The sequence below is a fragment of the Hemitrygon akajei genome, chromosome 1 (genome assembly GCF_048418815.1).
Source record: "Hemitrygon akajei chromosome 1, sHemAka1.3, whole genome shotgun sequence".
Lineage (NCBI taxonomy): Eukaryota > Metazoa > Chordata > Chondrichthyes > Myliobatiformes > Dasyatidae > Hemitrygon > Hemitrygon akajei.
The window spans coordinates 202,643,092-202,663,110 of NC_133124.1; the positions used below are offsets into that span (position 1 = coordinate 202,643,092).

General features: G+C 40.2%; 1 protein-coding gene across 2 annotated transcripts in view; it reads left to right on the forward strand.

The window, feature by feature from the left end:
- The window catches only part of LOC140734677 (anthrax toxin receptor 1-like), a 258,361-nt gene that overhangs the window by 133,087 nt on the left and 105,255 nt on the right, over positions 1 to 20,019 (forward strand). For both annotated transcript variants that reach the window (XM_073058962.1, XM_073058970.1), the window contains exon 12: positions 4,005 to 4,083. In XM_073058962.1, the coding sequence (XP_072915063.1) occupies positions 4,005 to 4,083 (79 nt within the window). The remainder of the gene's footprint in view (positions 1 to 4,004; positions 4,084 to 20,019) is intronic.

Below are 20,019 nucleotides of genomic sequence, written 5' to 3' on the forward strand. Positions count from 1 at the left end.
ACCCATTTGCCGATTATACCTGGAATGGACCCACTGGTAGTGTCCTCCATTAATGACATCACCTTAATACCTTGAGGAGCTATGCATACCTATCCAACTCATCTCAGAAACCTTCGACCTCTGCAGAGAAATCCAGCTGCTGATCACCATCTGGAAAAAGTTGCAGAAAGGGAGAGGAGGAGGAAGAGAACGAGAAAGGAGAATTCCTGGGCTCACGTGCTCCTTCCGCTCTATCAAATCACAGTCACCCTTAATCAAGTCCTGGTTTCACTTTCAACTCTCTTAGCTCCAATAATGAATTTAGAATAGAGAGAAAGCATGATTCTAATTTGTTGTGAGGTTCTGCTTCGATTCTGCTATTTGTATGGACTTGGACTCATCTGTACGATTAATTGCTTTGGATCCAGTTCCTGAATCTGAACCACTTTGCTTGGAGCCTGTAACTTGTTCCAGGTATCTATTGTGCTGTATGTAAGCCATCCAATCCATTACAGTACTTATTCATTATACTATATATAAACTCCTTGAATGATTTTGAGGCTGTTTCAGTTCCTCACGGATATCCATTGTCCCATGTATGTTTAAATCAGCTGATTGCATTTCATCTTAGATTACATTCCACTCTGTAACTCACTCCTGGGAACGTTGTTCTACACAGACTCCATCCCAAACCTACTGATTAGATTCCTGCCTGAAGTTCACTCAAGGGTTTCTGTATTTCTATCTGTGGAGCATCAAACTCTCCTGATTAAATTCCCATCTTTAACTAAACTACTAAGTTAATGAAAAATGACACAACATAAATATGGAAATCTATGTCCATGATGGAAAATGAGCATAGACTTTGATGTGATAGGCTGAAGATTGTCTGCTCTCTCCCTATTCAGTGATCTGATAACACCTAATGGGCTTAAGCTTAAAAAATAGCCTGTAGAGAATGTTTTTAAAGTTGGCTGCTGCCTACAGAGCAATTTACAGCAGGATTCAGCACCCGCGGGAGGTGAGAGGACACAAAGCGGGGCACAACGGTAGCATAGCCGCTAGCATGATGCTATTGCAGGTCAGGGCATTTGAAATTCAGAGCTCAATTCTAGCGTCATCTGTAAGCAGTTTGCATATTCTCCCTGTGACTGCATGGGTTTCCTCCAGGTGCTCCAGTTCCCTCCCACAGCCCAAAGACATACCGGTTAGTAGGTTAATTAGTCATTGTAAATTGTCTGATGGTTAGGCTATGGTTAAATAGATGGGTTGCTGGCTGATGCAGCCTTTTGGGCTGGAAGGGCCTGTTCTGCACTATATTAATTAATTAATTGATTGATTGATTCATACATACATACATAAATAATCAAACTATTTATTTGTTTATCCATGACTTATATTCCAAAGAGCAAATGGCTTCAGGTCCAAGCATATTTACATCTTGTGAACTTTTCTTGCCTATTTAATCGTATTGTCTTGTGAACTGCTGTTACCAATTTTATCTTACAACCTTGTGAACTGTTGTTACTTATTTGGTCATTCCATCTTCTGAACTGTTCTTGCCTATTTGATCATTCCATCTTGTGAATTGTTTTGCCTATTTAATCATACTGTCTGTGAACTGTTTTGATCATACCATCTTGTGAACTGCCTTTGCTTATTCAATCATACCATCTTGTGAACTGTTTTGCCTGTTTGATCATACCATCTTGTGATCTGTTCTTGCCTGTTTGATCATACCATCTTCTGAAGTTTAGCAGCTGCATCATTTTGAAAGGTTGTCTGTGAATGAGAATGAGGTCTTCAGGTTGAGTCGGGAGATAGCCGCCCATTGAGAGTGTAGTCAGTCATGATTCCCATTCCCTATTTGTAAGTAGATCATACCTTTAAGAGGGCTGATGTTCAGTGTTAATAGTGAGACAAACATACTTTTGAGTCACATTTTGATGTTTGTTCAGTGGAAGTACTATGGCCTTTACTGTGGAGGTTAGACTTCAAAATGTTGGACAGTGTCTCCAAGGAGCGGACAGCTGGCTTTTAACATTTATCTCTGTCAGGGTTTGTTTGTTTTCATTATACTGAACTCAAGATTCTGGAGTCAATAGAGGAATGATCATTGACTGCTTTCGCTTACTTGAAGCCAGATTGTTATTCTATAGTTTGAGCCTGTGATCTACTGAGAGAGTGTAATAATTTTCTTCTACGCTGTAATAAATCACCGCATTTAGGCATGCTGTATGTGCTTTACCAAGTCTCCTTTGCAACTCAGGGATAAGTTTTGCCCAGTTTGGACTCTTTATTCTCAGCAATGCCACAATACTTGCACTTCAGAACACGTGTTTTATGCAGTGCACAATTTCTGCAGCATTAAAAAAGGTCAATTCACCACCCATTTACTGTAGCCGCAGTGTGTATTACCTACAAAAAGCACAGTAATTATTCACCTGTCTGCTCTAGCACCTCCCAAACTCATGATTTCCTGCACTAAGTATGACAGAGGCAGCAAGAGCATAAGAACACCATTGCCTCCTGAACTAGTTGTACACCAACCAAACTTAAAGGTCAATTTTTCATCATCTCTAGATCTTAATCTTGACAAATTTCAATGCAATAACATAATGGAGTAGCTTCTGCAAGAAGAAAATGGACTTTTCACCATCACCTTATCACATGCCGTATTCAAATTTGTTGACGCCACTGTCCTAGGTCGAATCAAAGGAGGTAATGAATCAATCTATAAGAGGGAGACTGAAAATTTGACTGAGTGGTGCCACAACAACAACCTCTTATTTAATGTCAGCAAGACCAAAGAGCTGATTATTGACTTCAGGAGGAGGAAACCAGAGATCCATGAGTCAGTCAGCATCAGATGATCAGAGGTGGAGAAGGTCAGAACCTTTAAATTCCTTGGTGTTAGCACTTCAGAAGACCTGGGCCCAGAATGTAACTGCAATTATGAAGAAAGCACAGTAGCACCTCTACTTCCTTAGGAGTATGTGAAGATTTGGTATGACGTGGAAAACTTCAACAAACTTCTATAGATGTGTGGTGGAGAGTATATTGACTGGCTGTATTAGAGCCTGGTATGGAAACACCAGTGCCCTTGAATGGAATACCCAAATATTCAACAAAAAGTTGTGGATACGGTCCAGTCCATCAGGGGTAAAGCCTCCCAACTATCAAGTACATCTACATGGAGCACTGTAACAGAAAAGCAGCAACCATCATCAGGGATCATCACCACCCAGATCATGCTCTCTTCTCACTCCTGCCACAAGAATGTAGGTATAGGAGCCTCAGGACCTGTACCACCAGGTTTGGGAACAGTTATTACCCCTCAGCTATCAGACTCTTGAAGCAAAGGGGATAACTTTACTAAATTTCACTTAGCCATCACTGAAGTGTTCCCACAACCAAAGGACTCACATTCAAGGAATTTTAGTCTCATGTTTTTGATACTAATTGTTTATTTTTTGTTATTATTATTTCTTTCTTTTTGTATTTGCAGCTTGTTTTCTTTTGCACACTGATTGAATGACCAGTTGGTGCAGTCTTTCATTGATTCTATAATGGTTATTATTTGCTTATGGATTTATTGAATATGCCTGCAAGAAAATGAATTTCAGCATTGTATATAGTGACATATATATACTTTAATGATAAATTTACTTTGAACTTTGAAATGCAATTTAGGAAAGGCTATTAGAATGAGAATCAGAATCAGGTTTATTATCGCTGATATGTGTTGAGAAATTTGTTGTTTTGTTACAGTAAGAAACAAGTACAAAATAAATAAGTAATGCAATAAGAGAGCAAACTAGGTAAAGTTCATGTGTTCAAGGTCCATTCAGAAATGGAGGGGTAAAATTGTTCCTAAAGACTATTAATGATAGTCTTGTCAATAGTGCCCACACCCCTATAACACGATGAATAATCAAAGCTCATGGACTAAAAAAAAATAATGCTTTCATCTTCTTCTTGGATCCTGTCAAGAGTTTCATGTAATATCTTCTGTTTTCTTTCAGAAAGGTATTCTTGCAGGTCAGCATGAATGATGGTCTTAGCTTCATTTCCAGTTCTGTCACCATCACAACCGTCCACTGTGTGAGTAAAGTAGTTTACTTTGAAACCTTAAGTTTAATTTAACCTATTACAGGATTTTTCTTCTGCAGAAATAAAGTGATGAAATCCCTTTCACATTGAAGGAACTACAAGTTGAACTTTTATCTTCCTCTTTTGTATTATTACAGTCAATTTTCCTGGAGCAGGGAGAAAGGTGGTTCACAGTAACAATTTTCACACCATTTATTTGATGTGCACTTGCCCACTCATCTTTCCATCATATATGTCCATTCTGTCTGGACTATCAGCTCATTCATCCTTGAAACCTCTCCAACAGTGAAGAATTTTCCTGGATCAGATTTGTGAATTTCTTTATGTTTTATTATATATAATTTCCAAATAAAAGAGAAATCTAGTTTTATTCAAATGTGCCAAGTGAATTAGCTAAGACTTTCTCCATTTCACTCCTCCCTGTACAATATCTGGACTTTATCTATCTTTCCTAAAACCAAGGTACATAGGGAATTAATCCCTTCATACTCTTGGAATATTGTATTGGCACTGTTCTGAAATTTGCAATTTTCTGTGTCCCTTTGAATGAGGCCGCTGACTTCTTGTAATGAGACACAAACCATACCAAAGTATATTACTGGATGTGCTTGCTTAATTAGTCTCAGCCTTGTATCTTTGTAAAATGGAATTGCAAGTGTGTGGAAAGTCCCAAAGGACATACAGGTCAATATTAAACAAATACTAAGCAGGGAAATCCAGTCAGAGTCAAGTAGGGAAAAGGAAGGTTCTCACCACTTCAGAGTATCCCAAATTGTTTTACAGCCTGTGAAATATATACAGAGTAGCCACTTTATTAGGTACATCTGTACACCTGCTTGTTAATACAAATATCTAGTCAGCAATCATGTGGCAGCAGCTTTATGCAAAAAAGAATGCAGACATGATCAAGGGTTCAATTGTTGTTCACACCAAATATCAGAATGGGGAAAAATGTGATCTAGGTGACTTTGACTGTGGAATGATTGTTGGTGCCAGATGGGGTGGTTTGAGTATTTCAAACCACCCCATCAGGCACCAGCTCTGGCAATTCATTCAATATAAATACCACTCATTGAGTAAAACAAAATGTCCCTCAAGTTCCCTCCTACCTGAAGCCAAAGCCTACTTGAGTCTTGATTTCCTAACCCTGGGAAAAATATTGAGTGCATTCACCCTGTCTGTGACCCTCATGATTTTATACACCACTATATGATCACCTCTCAGTCTCCTGTGTTCAAGGAATAAAATCATAGCCTGGCAATGGCATCTTTCCTATAGCAGGGCAAAAAACAGAAAATAATCCTCCATGTGAGGCCTCGCCAGTGCCTTGTGCATCCACACAATGACTCAGCACCTTTAATACTCAAAGCCGTGAATTATGAAGAACAGAGTGCCGAAAACCTCCTTCATTATTTTGTCTACCTGTGTTTTAATTTTTAGGCAACCTTGTACTTGTACTCACAGGTCTCTAAATCTTTCTGTTCTGTAATACTCTCCAGGACCCTGTCATTCACTGTGGAAGTCCTACCTGGATTTGACTTTCCAAAACACAGCATCTCATACTTATCCAAATTAAACTCTATTTGCCATTCTTTGGACCAACTGCACAGCTGATCAAGATCCCTCTGTAACTTTTAATAACCTTCTTCATTGTTCACTATACCACCTATTCTAGTGTATCCAAGAATGTAAGCACATCCTATGCCCAAGCCTCTTTATTTGCTTTACCAACTTCTTTCATGTTATTTATGGGGATTTCTATATTTCATTACATCTTAGAAAGAGGTCACTCAGCCCATTAAGTCTATGCCAGCTCACTGACTAGCCCCATTCCTCCTTTTTTTTTTTGCGTAACATATTCTCCCCACATTCCCATAAATTCTATGAAACAACTTCAATAAGACACTTCCTTTTTGTCACGAGAAAGGAATCAAGAACACCAGGGGGAAACCCAAGCAGTTGATGGTGAACGCGCAAACTGCACGCAGACAACACTGGAGGTCAGGATTGAATCTAGATGACTAGAGTGTGAGGCAGCAGCAACCCTATTAGTTGTAACTGTGCATTGCCCAGCTGGGCCATTGTGCTGACATCAACGTTCAGTGATGTTTGTCAATTTGCAACACCTTAAAAAATGAAACAGTCAATGCCTGTGTGATGTAAGGCTCAAACAGTATTCATGTATGCTTACAGGCGACAAGTAACCACATCAGTACAAGCAATGACCTTCACCAACAAGAAAGTCTAATCACCACCCCATGACAATCAAAGTATAATCAATGCCTTTGGATATTTTATGACATTGAAGAGGCTTTCTAAGTACAAACTTGATATTTGGCCAGGTTTATCAGGTTCATTCCTGAGATGGCAGTTTTATCTTATTGAAAGGTTAAGCGCATGAGTCCCATGTGTGACATGATCTTACTGAAAAGGTAGATGCAAGGATAATGTAACTCTTGGCTAACTTGTCAAGAGCAGGGGTCATAGTCTCATAATAGAGGGTAAACTGCTCAGAATGGAGATGAAAAGGAAGAGTATTTTGGAATTTTACGAAAAAGGACTAGGAAGGTAATAACAACAATCTTAACAGGCTCACTTTCATTCAGCCACACAATATATATTTTTTGGTAATAGAGCATTGAGCAGCAACCAATCCAGACATCAGAAGTTTTGAGAGGAAGGGATTTCACTCAGGTCCACTACCCGAGTACAAAAGGGAGCAGCAGGTCACTACAGCAAAATGGAGCTTTGACCAGCGACCAATCCATGTTTGGAATTAATTAACAGAGCTAATGAGGGGAAGGCATGGGTAAGCGCAGTGGCCATCATTTAAATGAACAGAGTTAGAGTGGTGATCTGGAGGCTTTAGCTCTTTGAGGCTTCAACGAAGAGAGACTTCAGTCAGAGAAAGTAAAGAAAAGCTCAAGGTGAAGATTTTTTTTCCTTCCTTCCTTCCTTTCTTTATATCTGCTCAGCTAGGACAGTAGAGATGCCAGCCAGGATAGAGGAATTCTTCTCTTGTGGGATGTGGGAAGTCAGAGAGAACTGCAGTGTCCCTGATGCTACAGCTGGGAGAAGTGTATCCAGCTGCAGCTTCTAACAATCTGCTTTAAGGAGTTGAAGCTGGAAGTTGATAAACTCTGGATCATTCTGATGGTTGAAGTGGTGATAGATAGGACATACAGAGAAGTAGTTACACCCAAGGTGCAGGACACAGGAAATTGGGTGACAGTCAGGAAGGGGAAAGGGGTCAAGGAGCCAGTGCATAGTACCCCTGTGGCCATCCCTCTCCACAACTTTGGATATTGCTGGGGGTTGTGGTTGACCTAACAGGAAAGTCACAGTGGTTGGGTGTCTGGCTCTGTGATTCAGAAGGGAAGGGGGGAGAATAGGCATGCTGTGGTGATAGGAGATCCATTAGTTAGGGGAACAGACAGCATGTTCTGTGGGTGAAAACGAGATTCCAGGGCAGTATGTTGCCTTCCAGGTGCCAAGATCCAGGATATCTTGGATCGAGTCCTCAGCATTCTTAAGTGGAGGTGTGAACAGTCAGAAATCTTGCTCCAGGTAGGTACCAGTGACACGGGTAGGATGAATGATGAGGTTCTGCGTAGGGAGTTAGGTGCTAAGTTAAAAGGCAGGACCACAAGGGTTGTGATCTCAGGATTGGTACCCATGCCATGGGCCAGTGAGGGCAGAACTGGGAAGATTATACAGTTTAATATGTGGTGAAGAAGTTAGTGTTGGAAGGAGGGCATAAAATTTCTGGATTATTGGGCTCTCTTCCAGAGAAGGTAAGACCTGTACAGAAGGGATGTCTTGCACCTGAACAGGAGGGGGACTAATATGCCTCTTTCTTCATAGCATATCGTTGTAGTTATAAAGAAGGCAAGACAGTGGCTACACTTTATTAGGAGTTTGAAGAGATTTGGCATGTCAACAAATACACTCAAAAACTTATATATAGTTGTACTGTGGAGAGCATTCTGACAGGCTGCATCACTGTCTGGTATGGAGGGGCTACTGCACAGGATGAAACAAGCTGCAGGAGGTTGCAAATCTAGTCAGCTCCATCTTGGGCACTAGCCTACAAAGTACCCAGGACATCTTCAGGGAACAGTGTCTCAGAAAGGCAGCGTCCATTATTAAGGACCTCCAACACCCAGGGCATGCCCTTTACTCGCTATTACCATCAGATAGGAGGCACAGAAGCCTGAAGGCACACACTCAGCAATTCAGGAACAGCTTCTTCTCCTCTGCCATCTGATTCCTAAATAGGGATTGAATCTTTGGACACTACCTCACCTTTTTTTAATATACAGTATTTCTGTTTTGCACATTTAAAAATATCTATTCAATACACATAATTGATTTATAACCATATAACCATATAACAATCACAGCACGGAAACAGGCCATTCCGGCCCTCCTAGTCCATGCCGAACTCTTAATCTCACCTAGTCCCACCTACCCGCACTCAGCCCATAACCCTCCACTCCTTTCCTATCCATATACCTATCCAATTTTACCTTAAATGACACAACTGAACTGGCCTCTACTACTTCTACAGGAAGCTCATTCCACACAGCTATCACTCTCTGAGTAAAGAAATACCCCCTCGTGTTTCCCTTAAACTTTTGCCCCCTAACTCTCAAATCATGTCCTCTCGTTTGAATCTCCCCTACTCTCAATGGAAACAGCCTATTCACGTCAACTCTATCTATCCCTCTCAACATTTTAAATACCTCGATCAAATCCCCCCTCAACCTTCTACGCTCCAATGAATAGAGACCTAACTTGTTCAACCTTTCTCTGTAACTTAAGTGCTGAAACCCTGGTAACATCCTAGTAAATCGTCTCTGCACTCTCTCTAATTTATTGATATCTTTCCTATAATTCGGTGACCAGAACTGTACACAATATTCCAAATTTGGCCTTACCAATGCCTTGTACAATTTTAACATTACATCCCAACTTCTGTACTCAATGCTCTGATTTATAAAGGCCAGCGTTCCAAAAGCCTTCTTCACCACCCTATCAACATGAGACTCCACCTTCAGGGAACTATGCACTGTTATTCCTAGATCTCTCTGTTCCACTGCATTCCTCAATGCCCTACCATTTACCCTGTATGTTCTATTTGGATTATTCCTGCCAAAATGTAGAACCTCACACTTCTCAGCATTAAACTCCATCTGCCAACGTTCAGCCCATTGTTCTAACCGGCATAAATCTCCCTGCAAGCTTTGAAAACCCACCTCATTATCCACAACACCTCCTACCTTAGTATCATCAGCATACTTACTAATCCAATTTACCACCCCATCATCCAGATCATTTATGTATATTACAAACAACATTGGACCCAAAACAGATCCCTGAGGCACCCCGCTAGTCACCGGCCTCCATCCCGATAAACAATTATCCACCACTACTCTCTGGCATCTCCCATCTAGCCACTGTTGAATCCATTTTATTACTCCAGCATTAATACCTAACGACTGAACCTTCTTAACTAACCTTCCATGTGGAACTTTGTCAAAGGCCTTGCTGAAGTCCATATAGACTACATCCACTGCCTTACCCTCGTCAACATTCCTCGTAACTACTTCAAAAAATTCAAGAAGGTTTGTCAAACATGACCTTCCACGCACAAATCCATGCTGGCTACTCCTAATCAGATCCTGTCTATCCAGATAATTATAAATACTATCTCTAAGAATACTTTCCATTAATTTACCCACCACTGATGTCAAACTGACAGGTCTATAATTGCCAGGCTTACTTCTAGAACCCTTTTTAAACAATGGAACCACATGAGCAATACGCCAATCCTCCGGCACAATCCCTGTTTCTAATGACATCTGAAAGATCTCCGTCAGAGCTCCTGCTATCTCTACACAAACTTCCCTCAAGGTCCTGGGGAATATCCGGTCAGGACCCGGAGATTTATCCACTTTTAAATTTCTTAAATGCGCCAGTACTTCCACCTCTTTAATTGTCATAGGTTCCATAACTTCCTTACTTGTTTCCCACACCTTACACCATTCAATATCCTTCTCCTTAGTGAATACCGAAGAGAAGAAATCGTTCAAAATCTCTCCCATCTCCCTCGGCTCCACACATAGCTGACCACCCTGATTCTCTAAGGGACCAATTTTATCCCTCACTATCCTCTTGCTTTTAATATAACTGTAGAAGCCTTTCGGATTTACTTCCACCTTATTTGCCAAACCAAACTCGTAACTTCTTTTAGCTTTTCTAATCTCTTTCTTAAGTTTCCTTTTACATTCTTTATATTCCTCGAGCAATTCCTTTACTCCATGCTGCCTATATCTATTGTAGACATCCCTCTTTTTTCGAACCAAGTTTCTAATATCCCTTGAAAACCATGGCGCTTTCAAACCTTTAACCTTTCCTTTCAACCGAACAGGAACATAAAGATTCTGTACCCTCATAATTTCACCCTTAAATGACCTCCATTTCTCTATTACATCCTTCCCATAAAACAACTTGACCCATTCCACTCTCTCTAAATCCCTGCGCATCTCCTCAAAGTTAGCCTTTCTCCAATCAAAAATCTCAACTCTAGGTCCAGTCCTGTCCTTCTCCATAATTATATTGAAGCTAATGCTATTGTGATCACTGGACCCGAAGTGCTCCCCAACACATACATCTGTCAGCTGACCTATCGCATTCCCTAACAGGAGATCCAACACTGCCCCATCTCTAGTCGGTACTTCTATGTATTGTTGCAAAAAGCTATCCTGCACACATTTCACAAACTCTAAACCATCCAGCCCTTTTACAGAATGAGCTTCCCAATCTATGTGTGGAAAATTAAAATCTCCCACAATCACCACCTTGTGTTTACTACAAATATCTGCTATCTCCTTACACATTTGCTCTTCCAACTCACGCTCCCCATTAGGTGGCCTATAATACACTCCTATCAGTGTTACTACACCTTTCCCATTCCTCAATTCCACCCAAATAGCCTCCCTAGAGGAGCTCTGTAATCTATCCTTCCAAAGCACCGCCATAAGATTTTCTCGGACAAGCAATGCAACACCTCCTCCTCTGGCCCCTCCTACTCTATCACACCTGAAGCAACTAAATCCAGGAATATTTAGTTGCCAATCACACCCTTCCTGCAACCATGTTTCACTAATAGCTACAACATCATAATTCCAGGTATCAATCCACACTTTAAGCTCATCCACCTTTCTTACAATGCTCCTTCTTTACTTGTTTATTTATTATTGTTTTCTTTTCTCTGCTAGATATGCATTGCATTGTACTGTTGTTGCTAAGTTAACGAATTTCACATCACATGCCGGTGATAATAAACCTGGTTCTGATTCTGATCCGAGCAGGAAGGATGCTCCACGGTGCGGGTTAAAATAGAGTGCAGGCAATGGGAACCAGAGAGCCAGAACAGTTAATGGAGAAGTTGTGGTTGCTAAGACCTCAGATGAAGTTAGGAATCAAAAGGTTGAGTATGGTGTGACTCGTGTCCTGAGCTGTGTTTATTTCAATGCAAGAAAAATTGTAGGAAAGGTCAATGATAGTGCAGAAGATGACGTAGCTGGTTTAAAAACTGAGGCAATGTGTAGTGAGGAGAGACTGTTGATAGAGCAAAATTGCAGTCAACAGGATGAGTTGCAAAGCAAAATGTGGACAAAATCAAAAAGGATGAATAAAGGACAGAAGGTGTTACATTTGATTGCACACAGTCAAATAAGATAGACAGTTGTACAGTTGCAGGTTGGCATGTATGATGTTGTAGGCATCCCTAAATCACAACCGAAAGAAGATTATATCTGGGAGTTTAATGTCCAGGGATGCACATTGTATCGAAAGGACAGGCAGGAAGGCAGGTGGCTGCGGCGTTGTTCTGTTGGTAAAAATTGAAATCAAATCATTAGAAAGAGGTTACATAGGGTTGGAAGGTGTTAAATCATTGTGGATGGAGCTGAGGAACTGCAAGGGTAAAAAGACCCTGATGTGTGTTTATTACAGACCCTCAAACAGTAGTAAGAATGTGGTCAGCAAATTACAATGGGAGATAGAAAATGCATGCCAAAGGGGCAATGTTACAATAGTCATGGGGGATTTCAATATGCAGGTAAATTGGGAAAATTAGGTTGGCGTTGGACTCCAAGAGGGAGAGTTTTAATAATGCCTATGAGATGGCTTTTTAGAGCACCTCGTGGTTGAGCTCACCAAGGGATCAGCTATTCTGGTTTAGGTGTTGTGCAATAAACCAGAAATTATTAGAGAGCATAAAGTAAAAGAACCTTTAGGGGCAAGTGATAATAATATGATCAATTTCACCCTGAAATTTGAGAAGAAGCTAAAGTTAGATTTATCAGTATTACAGTGGAGTAAAGAGAATTACAGAGATATGGAAGAGGAGTTGGCCAGAATTGATTAGAAAAGATGACAGTGGAGCAGCAATGGCTGGAATTTCTGGAAGCAATTCAGAAGGCACAGGATATAAACTTCCCAAAGAGGAAGGAGTATTCTAAAGGCAAGTTTACACAGCCATGACTAACAAAAGAAGTCAAAGCCAACACAAAAGCCAAGATAATAGAATAAAAATTAGTGAGAAGTTAGAGGATTGGGGAGCTTAAAAACCAACAGAGGGCAACTAAAAATGTCATTAAGAAGATAAAGACGGAAAACGAAAGTAAGCTAGACAATAATATTAAGGAGGATACCAAAAGTTTCTTCAGGTATATAAAGTGTAAAAGAGTGCAAGAGTGGATATCGGTCCATTGGAAAACTATGCTGGAGAAGTAGTAATGGGGGACATGGAAATGGCGGGCAAACTGATAAAGTGTTTTGCAACAGTCTTCACTGTGGAAGACACTAGCAGTATGGTGGAAGTTCCAGGCATCAGGGGTCATGAAGTGTGTGAAGTTACCATAACTGGAGAGAAGGCTCCTGGGAAACTGAAAGGTCTGAAGGTAGATAAGTCACCCAGACCAGATGGTGTACAATCCAGGGCTCTGAAAGAGGTGGCTGAAGACATTGTGGAGGCATTAGTAATGACCTTCCAAGAATCACTAAACTCTAGAATAATTCCAGAAGACTGGAAAATTGCTAATGTCACTCCACTCTTCGAGATGGGAGAGAGGCAGAAGAAAGGAAATTATAGCCCAGTTAGTCTGACCTCTGTGGTTGGGAAGATGTTGGAGTCAATTATTTAGGATGAGTCTCAGGGCATTTAGAGTCACATGATAAAATAGGCTATAGTCAGCCTGGTTTGCTCAAGGAAAATTCTTGCCTAACAAATCTGTTGGAATTCTTTGAAGAAATAACAAGCTGATGTTGTGTACTTGGATTTTCAGAAGACCATATGAGGTGTGGTCCACAGGTGGTATACATGTGGCTGCTTAACAAGCTACAAGCCCATGGTATTTTTGGAATGATTTTAGCATAGATAAAGCAGTGACTGATTGGCAAGGGGCAAAGGGTGGGAATAAAGGGAGCCTTTTCTGATTGTCTGCCAGTGACTGGTGGCGTTCCACAGGGGTCTGTGTTGGGACCAATTCTTTTTATGTTTTCTGTTAATGATTTGGATAATGGAATTGATGGTTTTGTTGCAAAGTTTGCAGACAATATGAAGATAGGTTGAGGGGCAGGTAGTTTTGAAGTAGTAGAGAGGCTACAGAAGGACTTCAACAGATTAGGAGAATGGGCAAAGAAGTAGCAGGATTCCCTAAAGGTTAACTTGTAGATTTAATCTGTGGTGAGGAAGGCAAATGCAATGTTAGCATTCATTTCAAGAGGATTAGGGTATAAAAGCAAGGATGTAATGTTGAGACTTTGGAAAGCACTGGTCAGGTCTCACTCAGAGTATTGTGAGTAGGTTTGGGCCCCTTATCTTACAAAGGATGTGCTGAAACTGGAGAGGGTTCAAAGGAGGTTCACAAAAATGATTCCAGGATTGAATGCCTTGTCATATGAAGAGTGTTCGATGGCTCTGGGCCTGTATTCACTAGAATTCAGAAGAATGAGGGGTAGCATCATTGAAGCATATTGAATGTTGAAAGGCCTTAATAGAGTAGATGTGGAGAGGATGTTTCCTATGATGGGAGAGTCTAAACCAGAGGGCACTGCCTTAGAATAGAGGGGCATCTTGTTAGAACACAGATGAGGAGGAATTTCTTTAGCCAGAGAGTAGTGAATCTGTGGAATTCCTTGCCACAGGCAGCTATGGAAGCCAAGTCTTTATGTATATTTACAGAAAAGATTGATAGATTCTTGATTGGTCAGGACATAAAGGCAGAAGATTGGTACTGAGAGGAAAATTGGATCAGCTATGATAAAATGGCGGAGCAGACTCGATGGAGCAAATGGCCTAATTCTGCTCCAGTATCTTATGGTCTGATGAATGTTAGTGGATTTGTTTTATACGTTGACAGAATCTGTGATATTGGTCTTATGCAGAAAAGTGGCACTGAGATAAAATATCAGCCACATTATCATACATTTGGGGAGCTTAAAAACCAACAGAGGGCCATCTCCTCCATGCCAACTCTGGTACCCACGAAGCAAGTTCCATTGGCCCATTTCCCTCTAAATCATCTGAACATCATTGAACCCCCAACACTACCTCATTATCCCTTTCTGTTTTGCATTGTTTATTTATTTTGTAACTGATAGTGGTTTCTGTTTATGCTCTGTACTGCTACTGCAAAACATCAAATTTCATGTCAGATAAAATGGTGATAACTAACTTTATTCTGACTCTGATCCAAATATCTTATGTGTATTATTTGACTTGCTTTATGCACTTCCTCTGGCAGCTCATTCCATACACGCAACACCCTCTGGGTGAAGAAGTTGTCCCTCAGATTCATTTTACCTCACACCTTAAAACTATGCACACTAGTTTACCCCTTCCCTGGGAAAAAAAACTGTGTGCATTCACCCTATCTATACAACTCATGATTTCATACACATCTATAAGGTCACCCTTCAATCTCCTACGTTCCAAGGAATAAAGTTCTAGCTTACCCATTCCTCTCCCTATAACTCACACGCTCAAGTCCTGGCAGCATCTTGGTAAATATTTTCTGCACCCTTTCCAACATAATGATGTCTTTCCTATAATTGATTTTTTTTCTTCTTTCTTTGTAAATGCCTCTTGGTATTCGGAATTCCCTTCACTTGCAAAAAATGTTAATCTCACTGAATAGCAAAAGAGCACGAGTGGCCCATACATGTTATTGTTCCTCACATTTTTTAGATCTTTTACCAGTCTGTTACAGCGAGTGCAGTCTTCTTTGCTGCTTTCTGTTGGGGGAGCAGCGTCGGTGCTGGTGTTGCAAGCGTACTGAATAATCTCATCAGAAAGGCTGGAACTGTCCTTGACTACAACCCGTACTCTTTTGAGTTGGTGGTGGCGAGCTCACTAACAAACTGTTATCCATTATGGTCAATCTCTCACATCCTCTTCATAACCTACTGAATAAGCAATAGAGCACCTTTTTGAGCAGACTCCTTCAGCTCTGCTGTCAGAAAGATTGTTACAGAAAATCTTTCTTACCAAATGCAATAAGCATTTACAACTGTTCATCTCTGAACACACATCATAGTGCAGTGGTCTCTGTTTTATTATTTCATACATTATTTTTGCACATTGGTACACTATTATTGTGTATATTATTGTTCTGTAATTAGTTAAAGTCTTCACACTGCTAAGTGTGTTTTTAAATGTTGCTGCCGTAACGAAAGTATTTCCCACTTGGGATCAATAAAGTATTATTATTATTATTATTATTATTATTAACAACAACTATCATGAACACAGGACAATGTCACAAGTAGTTGAATGACTGGTTAATATCCATTTTGGTATTTTTGTTTGAAGAAAGAATACTGAACATAATGCTGGTGGAACTCTTTGGGAAGCTTTGAGATCTTGAACAGCCACTTGTGCGACTGTAATCAGAGCATTTCCACTGAAGAACATGCTTGACAGTGTCCCATGACCTTTTTTGACTTCATGATAAGAGTGTGTTACCAAGCAACCATACAAATACTATTACATATACTTGTATAACGTGAAGCAAACATTTCAACCTGTTTGATCTGCTACTTCCTGATTATCAACCATACCTTCTCGCATGCACAACTGTTTGTCAATTAGATCTATTCCAGCTGTTCATTGCTTTATGTTGCAGCTCTAAATATGTCAGTGTCCTTTTGATCCATTGCCCTGAGTTGGCCATTTCTATCCTGTTAAAATTTCATGTCTTTAAAAGGTCATACGTAATGCAATGGACCAAACCCATAGGTCCCTAAAATAGCACAGAGCTCTTTTGGAGGCAAATTCAACACTCACAAAAAGCAATGCAATTTCAACACATTAATACAGAACTATAAGAACACCCGTGGTGATATCGTTTGTTCTAAATAATATATCAATGAAAATAATTTTTCTGCGAGTCTATTCCATTTGTACATGAACTTTTCATTTCATGCATTAATTCTCTATCAGAATCAGCTTTAAAATCACTGGGAAATTCTGTGAAATTTGTTAACTTTGTGGCAGCAGTATAATGCAATACATGATAATGTAGAAAAAAATGAATCACAGTATGTATTAATGTATATCAAACAGTTAAGTTAAATAAGTTGTGCAAAAATGGATATAAAAAATAAGTAAGGTAGCGTTCATGGGTTCATTGTCCATTCAGAAATCAGATGGCAGAGAGGAAGAAGCTGTCCTGAATCGTTGAGTGTGTGCCTTGCGGCTTCTGTACCTCCTTCCTGATAGTAACATTAAGAAGAGGACATATCCTGGGTGATTGGTGTCCTTAATAATGGATGCTGCCTTTTTGAGCACCACTCCTTGAAGATCTGTTGGATACGATGGAGGCTAGTACCCAGGATGGAACTGATTAATTTTACAACTCTCTGCAGTTTACATTGATCCTGTGCAATAGCCCCACCCCCATATCAGATGGTGATGCAGTCAGTCAGAATGCTCTCCTCAGTACATCTGTAGAAATTTTTGAGTTTTGGTGACATAACAAATTTCCTCAAACTCCTAATGAAATATAGCCACAGTCTTGCTGCCTTTATGACTCCATCGATATGTTGGGACCAGGTGAGATCCTCAGAGATATTAACACTCAGGAGCTTGAAGTTGCTCACTCATCCTTCTGAGGATTGGTGTGTGTTCCTTCATCTTACCCTTTTTGAAGTCCACAATCCGGCCTTTGATCTTACTGACGTTAAGTACAAAGTCATTGCTATGACACCAATGAATTAGCTGATATATCTCGCTCCTGTAAGCCCCTTCATCATCATCTGAGATTCTGCCAACAATGGTTCAGCAAATTTATAGACAGTGTTTGAGCTGTGCCTTGCCACGCAGTCATGGGTGTAGAGAGTAGACTATGAGAGTTGGTGAACCAATAATATACTTGCATGTTCATTCCATGTGCTATGTTGGGAGTATTACTTCTCATATATATTACTCCCCCAATTTCTTCACAAATTCTCAGAAATGAGCCACATGCCCCAGGAGACTATTTCTTCAGAAACACAGCAGGATGCCTACTCTCTTGAACCAAAACAAAGACTGAACTAAAATGATTACAAATTACTATTCAGCCAAGAGGACTTGATATTTTGGCAGAGAGTAAACCCGACCCAGACACTGAAGTGTCAAGCAGGATTCTGTATACACTAAGCCAGAAATAAATGCCCTGTTAAAGCAGACAAGTAGATAATTCCTAGCTAGAAATTTAATGTCTTCTGACAATAAATTTTCATAAACAGATTTCAGTCATTTGGGATGAAGAAAAAGGTGGCGGAGCCTCCTACTGTCCACACTCTGATTATCTAACAGGACATGGTTTGATTGGACTTCTGCCATTCTGCCTTGCTGCATAGCTTCCACCAATCTTTTGCTAAATCCACCTTAATAGTTTAAAATGATTCAGTTAATTTTGTGATATACTACAAATTTCACAACTTATTGATTGACTATTACATAAAACTCTGGAAAACTTAAAACAGGTTGAATGATGTTCATCAAACAAAATTAATTGGGCTGTGCGAATGTTAGAAAAGTTGAGAGAGGTGACAGGAGAAATAAATTCTGTGGAAGAAATTAAAGCTGGTAGAAATGATGAGAACAAGATTGTAATGTTTAGCAGAAGAGGAGTATGAGGGTAAAGACAGGTGAGGATCAAGCCGAACTGAGTTTATTGCCATGTGCACAAGTACAGAGAGGTGCAGATACAGTGAAAACCTTCGTTGCAGCAGCATTACAGGTTCTTAGATATCAGGCAACATACAGAATAAATTATATATAAATTATAGAAGATGGTGAAGAGAAAATCAGAAAGAGGTTTGAAGGTGTGGAGGTGGTGAAGGACTGCAGAGATTCAACGGGTAACACCATGAATTTGTCAAAGACAGGAGTAGACTCCAAGGCAATGAGTCTTCAGTGGATTGAGACTCCACCCAGAATTTCAAATTTGTTCTTATGGAAAATAATGGCTGTCAATAAGGCTGAAGCGACTGTGGAGCAGGAATTAATATGCCTTAAGATAAAGGCAGTAACAGGACCATTATAGGGAAAGTGACCAATGAAGATATTGGACAAAGTAAAATCAAGAAATGATGTGTAAGAACATTCATTACTATCCATTAAAGTTGGGAGATGTTATACTGTATGTTCATATTTAATAAACCTGTACTGGATTGTTCTCCCACTGCACAGAATACTGCAAAACCAGGATATGATGATTAGTTAATTTCAATTAACTATTTAAAATAACAACATAGATTTACGATGCTAGTCTGCATGCAATACAAATGGTGAAGGAGATATAAAAACAGAAGGACAAAGAACAGAAGAAGGTCACAATCCTCAAGTCTGCTGGGCTGTTCAATAGAGTTGTGGCTCATCGAAGTTGCCTGAACCTCACTTTCTTGACCAGATTGCAATGCTTTTGATTCAGAAGTGGGGATGTTTGCTAAGGATTTCACTATGTTAACTCTCAACTCTTCAATAAAATGAAGCAGTCCCTGCCTGCTGCCCAGATTATATTCAGTAAGTGGCCAGTAACATTTGCAAAACTGAAGAACCAGGAGTAACCCATCTTGATCAATAAAGAGTCTAACTCTTGACATTCAATAGTATTACCATCACCAAATCTCTCACTGTCATCACCCTACTATCACCACTATCCAGAAGAATAACTAGACCAATCAAACAAATACTATGGCTACAAGACATAACTAAAAGGGTGACTCTTTTCCCTACACTCTTAAGCCCTTTCACCATCTTCATACATAATCAGCAGGGTAACAGAATACTCCTCACATGCCTGGATAGGTGTGTCTCCAATGACTATCAAAGAGCTCCAGGTCAATAGCAGCTCACATAAGAGGTACCCCACCAACTACTTTGGCTGTAGTGTGTATCATCTCCTAACATACAGCAGCTACTCATCCATACTGCTCCGACAGCACCCCACAAACCCAAGACCTCTACAACACAAAAGCACTGGCTGTGTGCTAACACCACCACCTGCAGGTTCCCTTCAGAGTTACACATCATCCTGATTTGGAAATATGTTACCAGTTCTTTATCAATAACTAAACCTAAATCTTAAAGCTCCCTCCCCAGCAGCTCTGCTCAAGCAGGTTCACCGGAAGTTCAAAAACTAGCATGTCCTTTAACCTATTTAGTGACACAATATCACAACTCTGTGAGGCAGAGTTTGTAAACCTCAGCAACACAAGCAAAATGATGGAGGAACTCAGCAGGTTAGGCAGCATCTATGGAATTGAATAAACAGCCAACTTTTTGGGCCAAGAATGGACTGAAAAGGAAGCAGGAAGACACCAGATTTAAAAGGTGGGCGGAGGGGAAAGAGTCTGGCTGGAAGG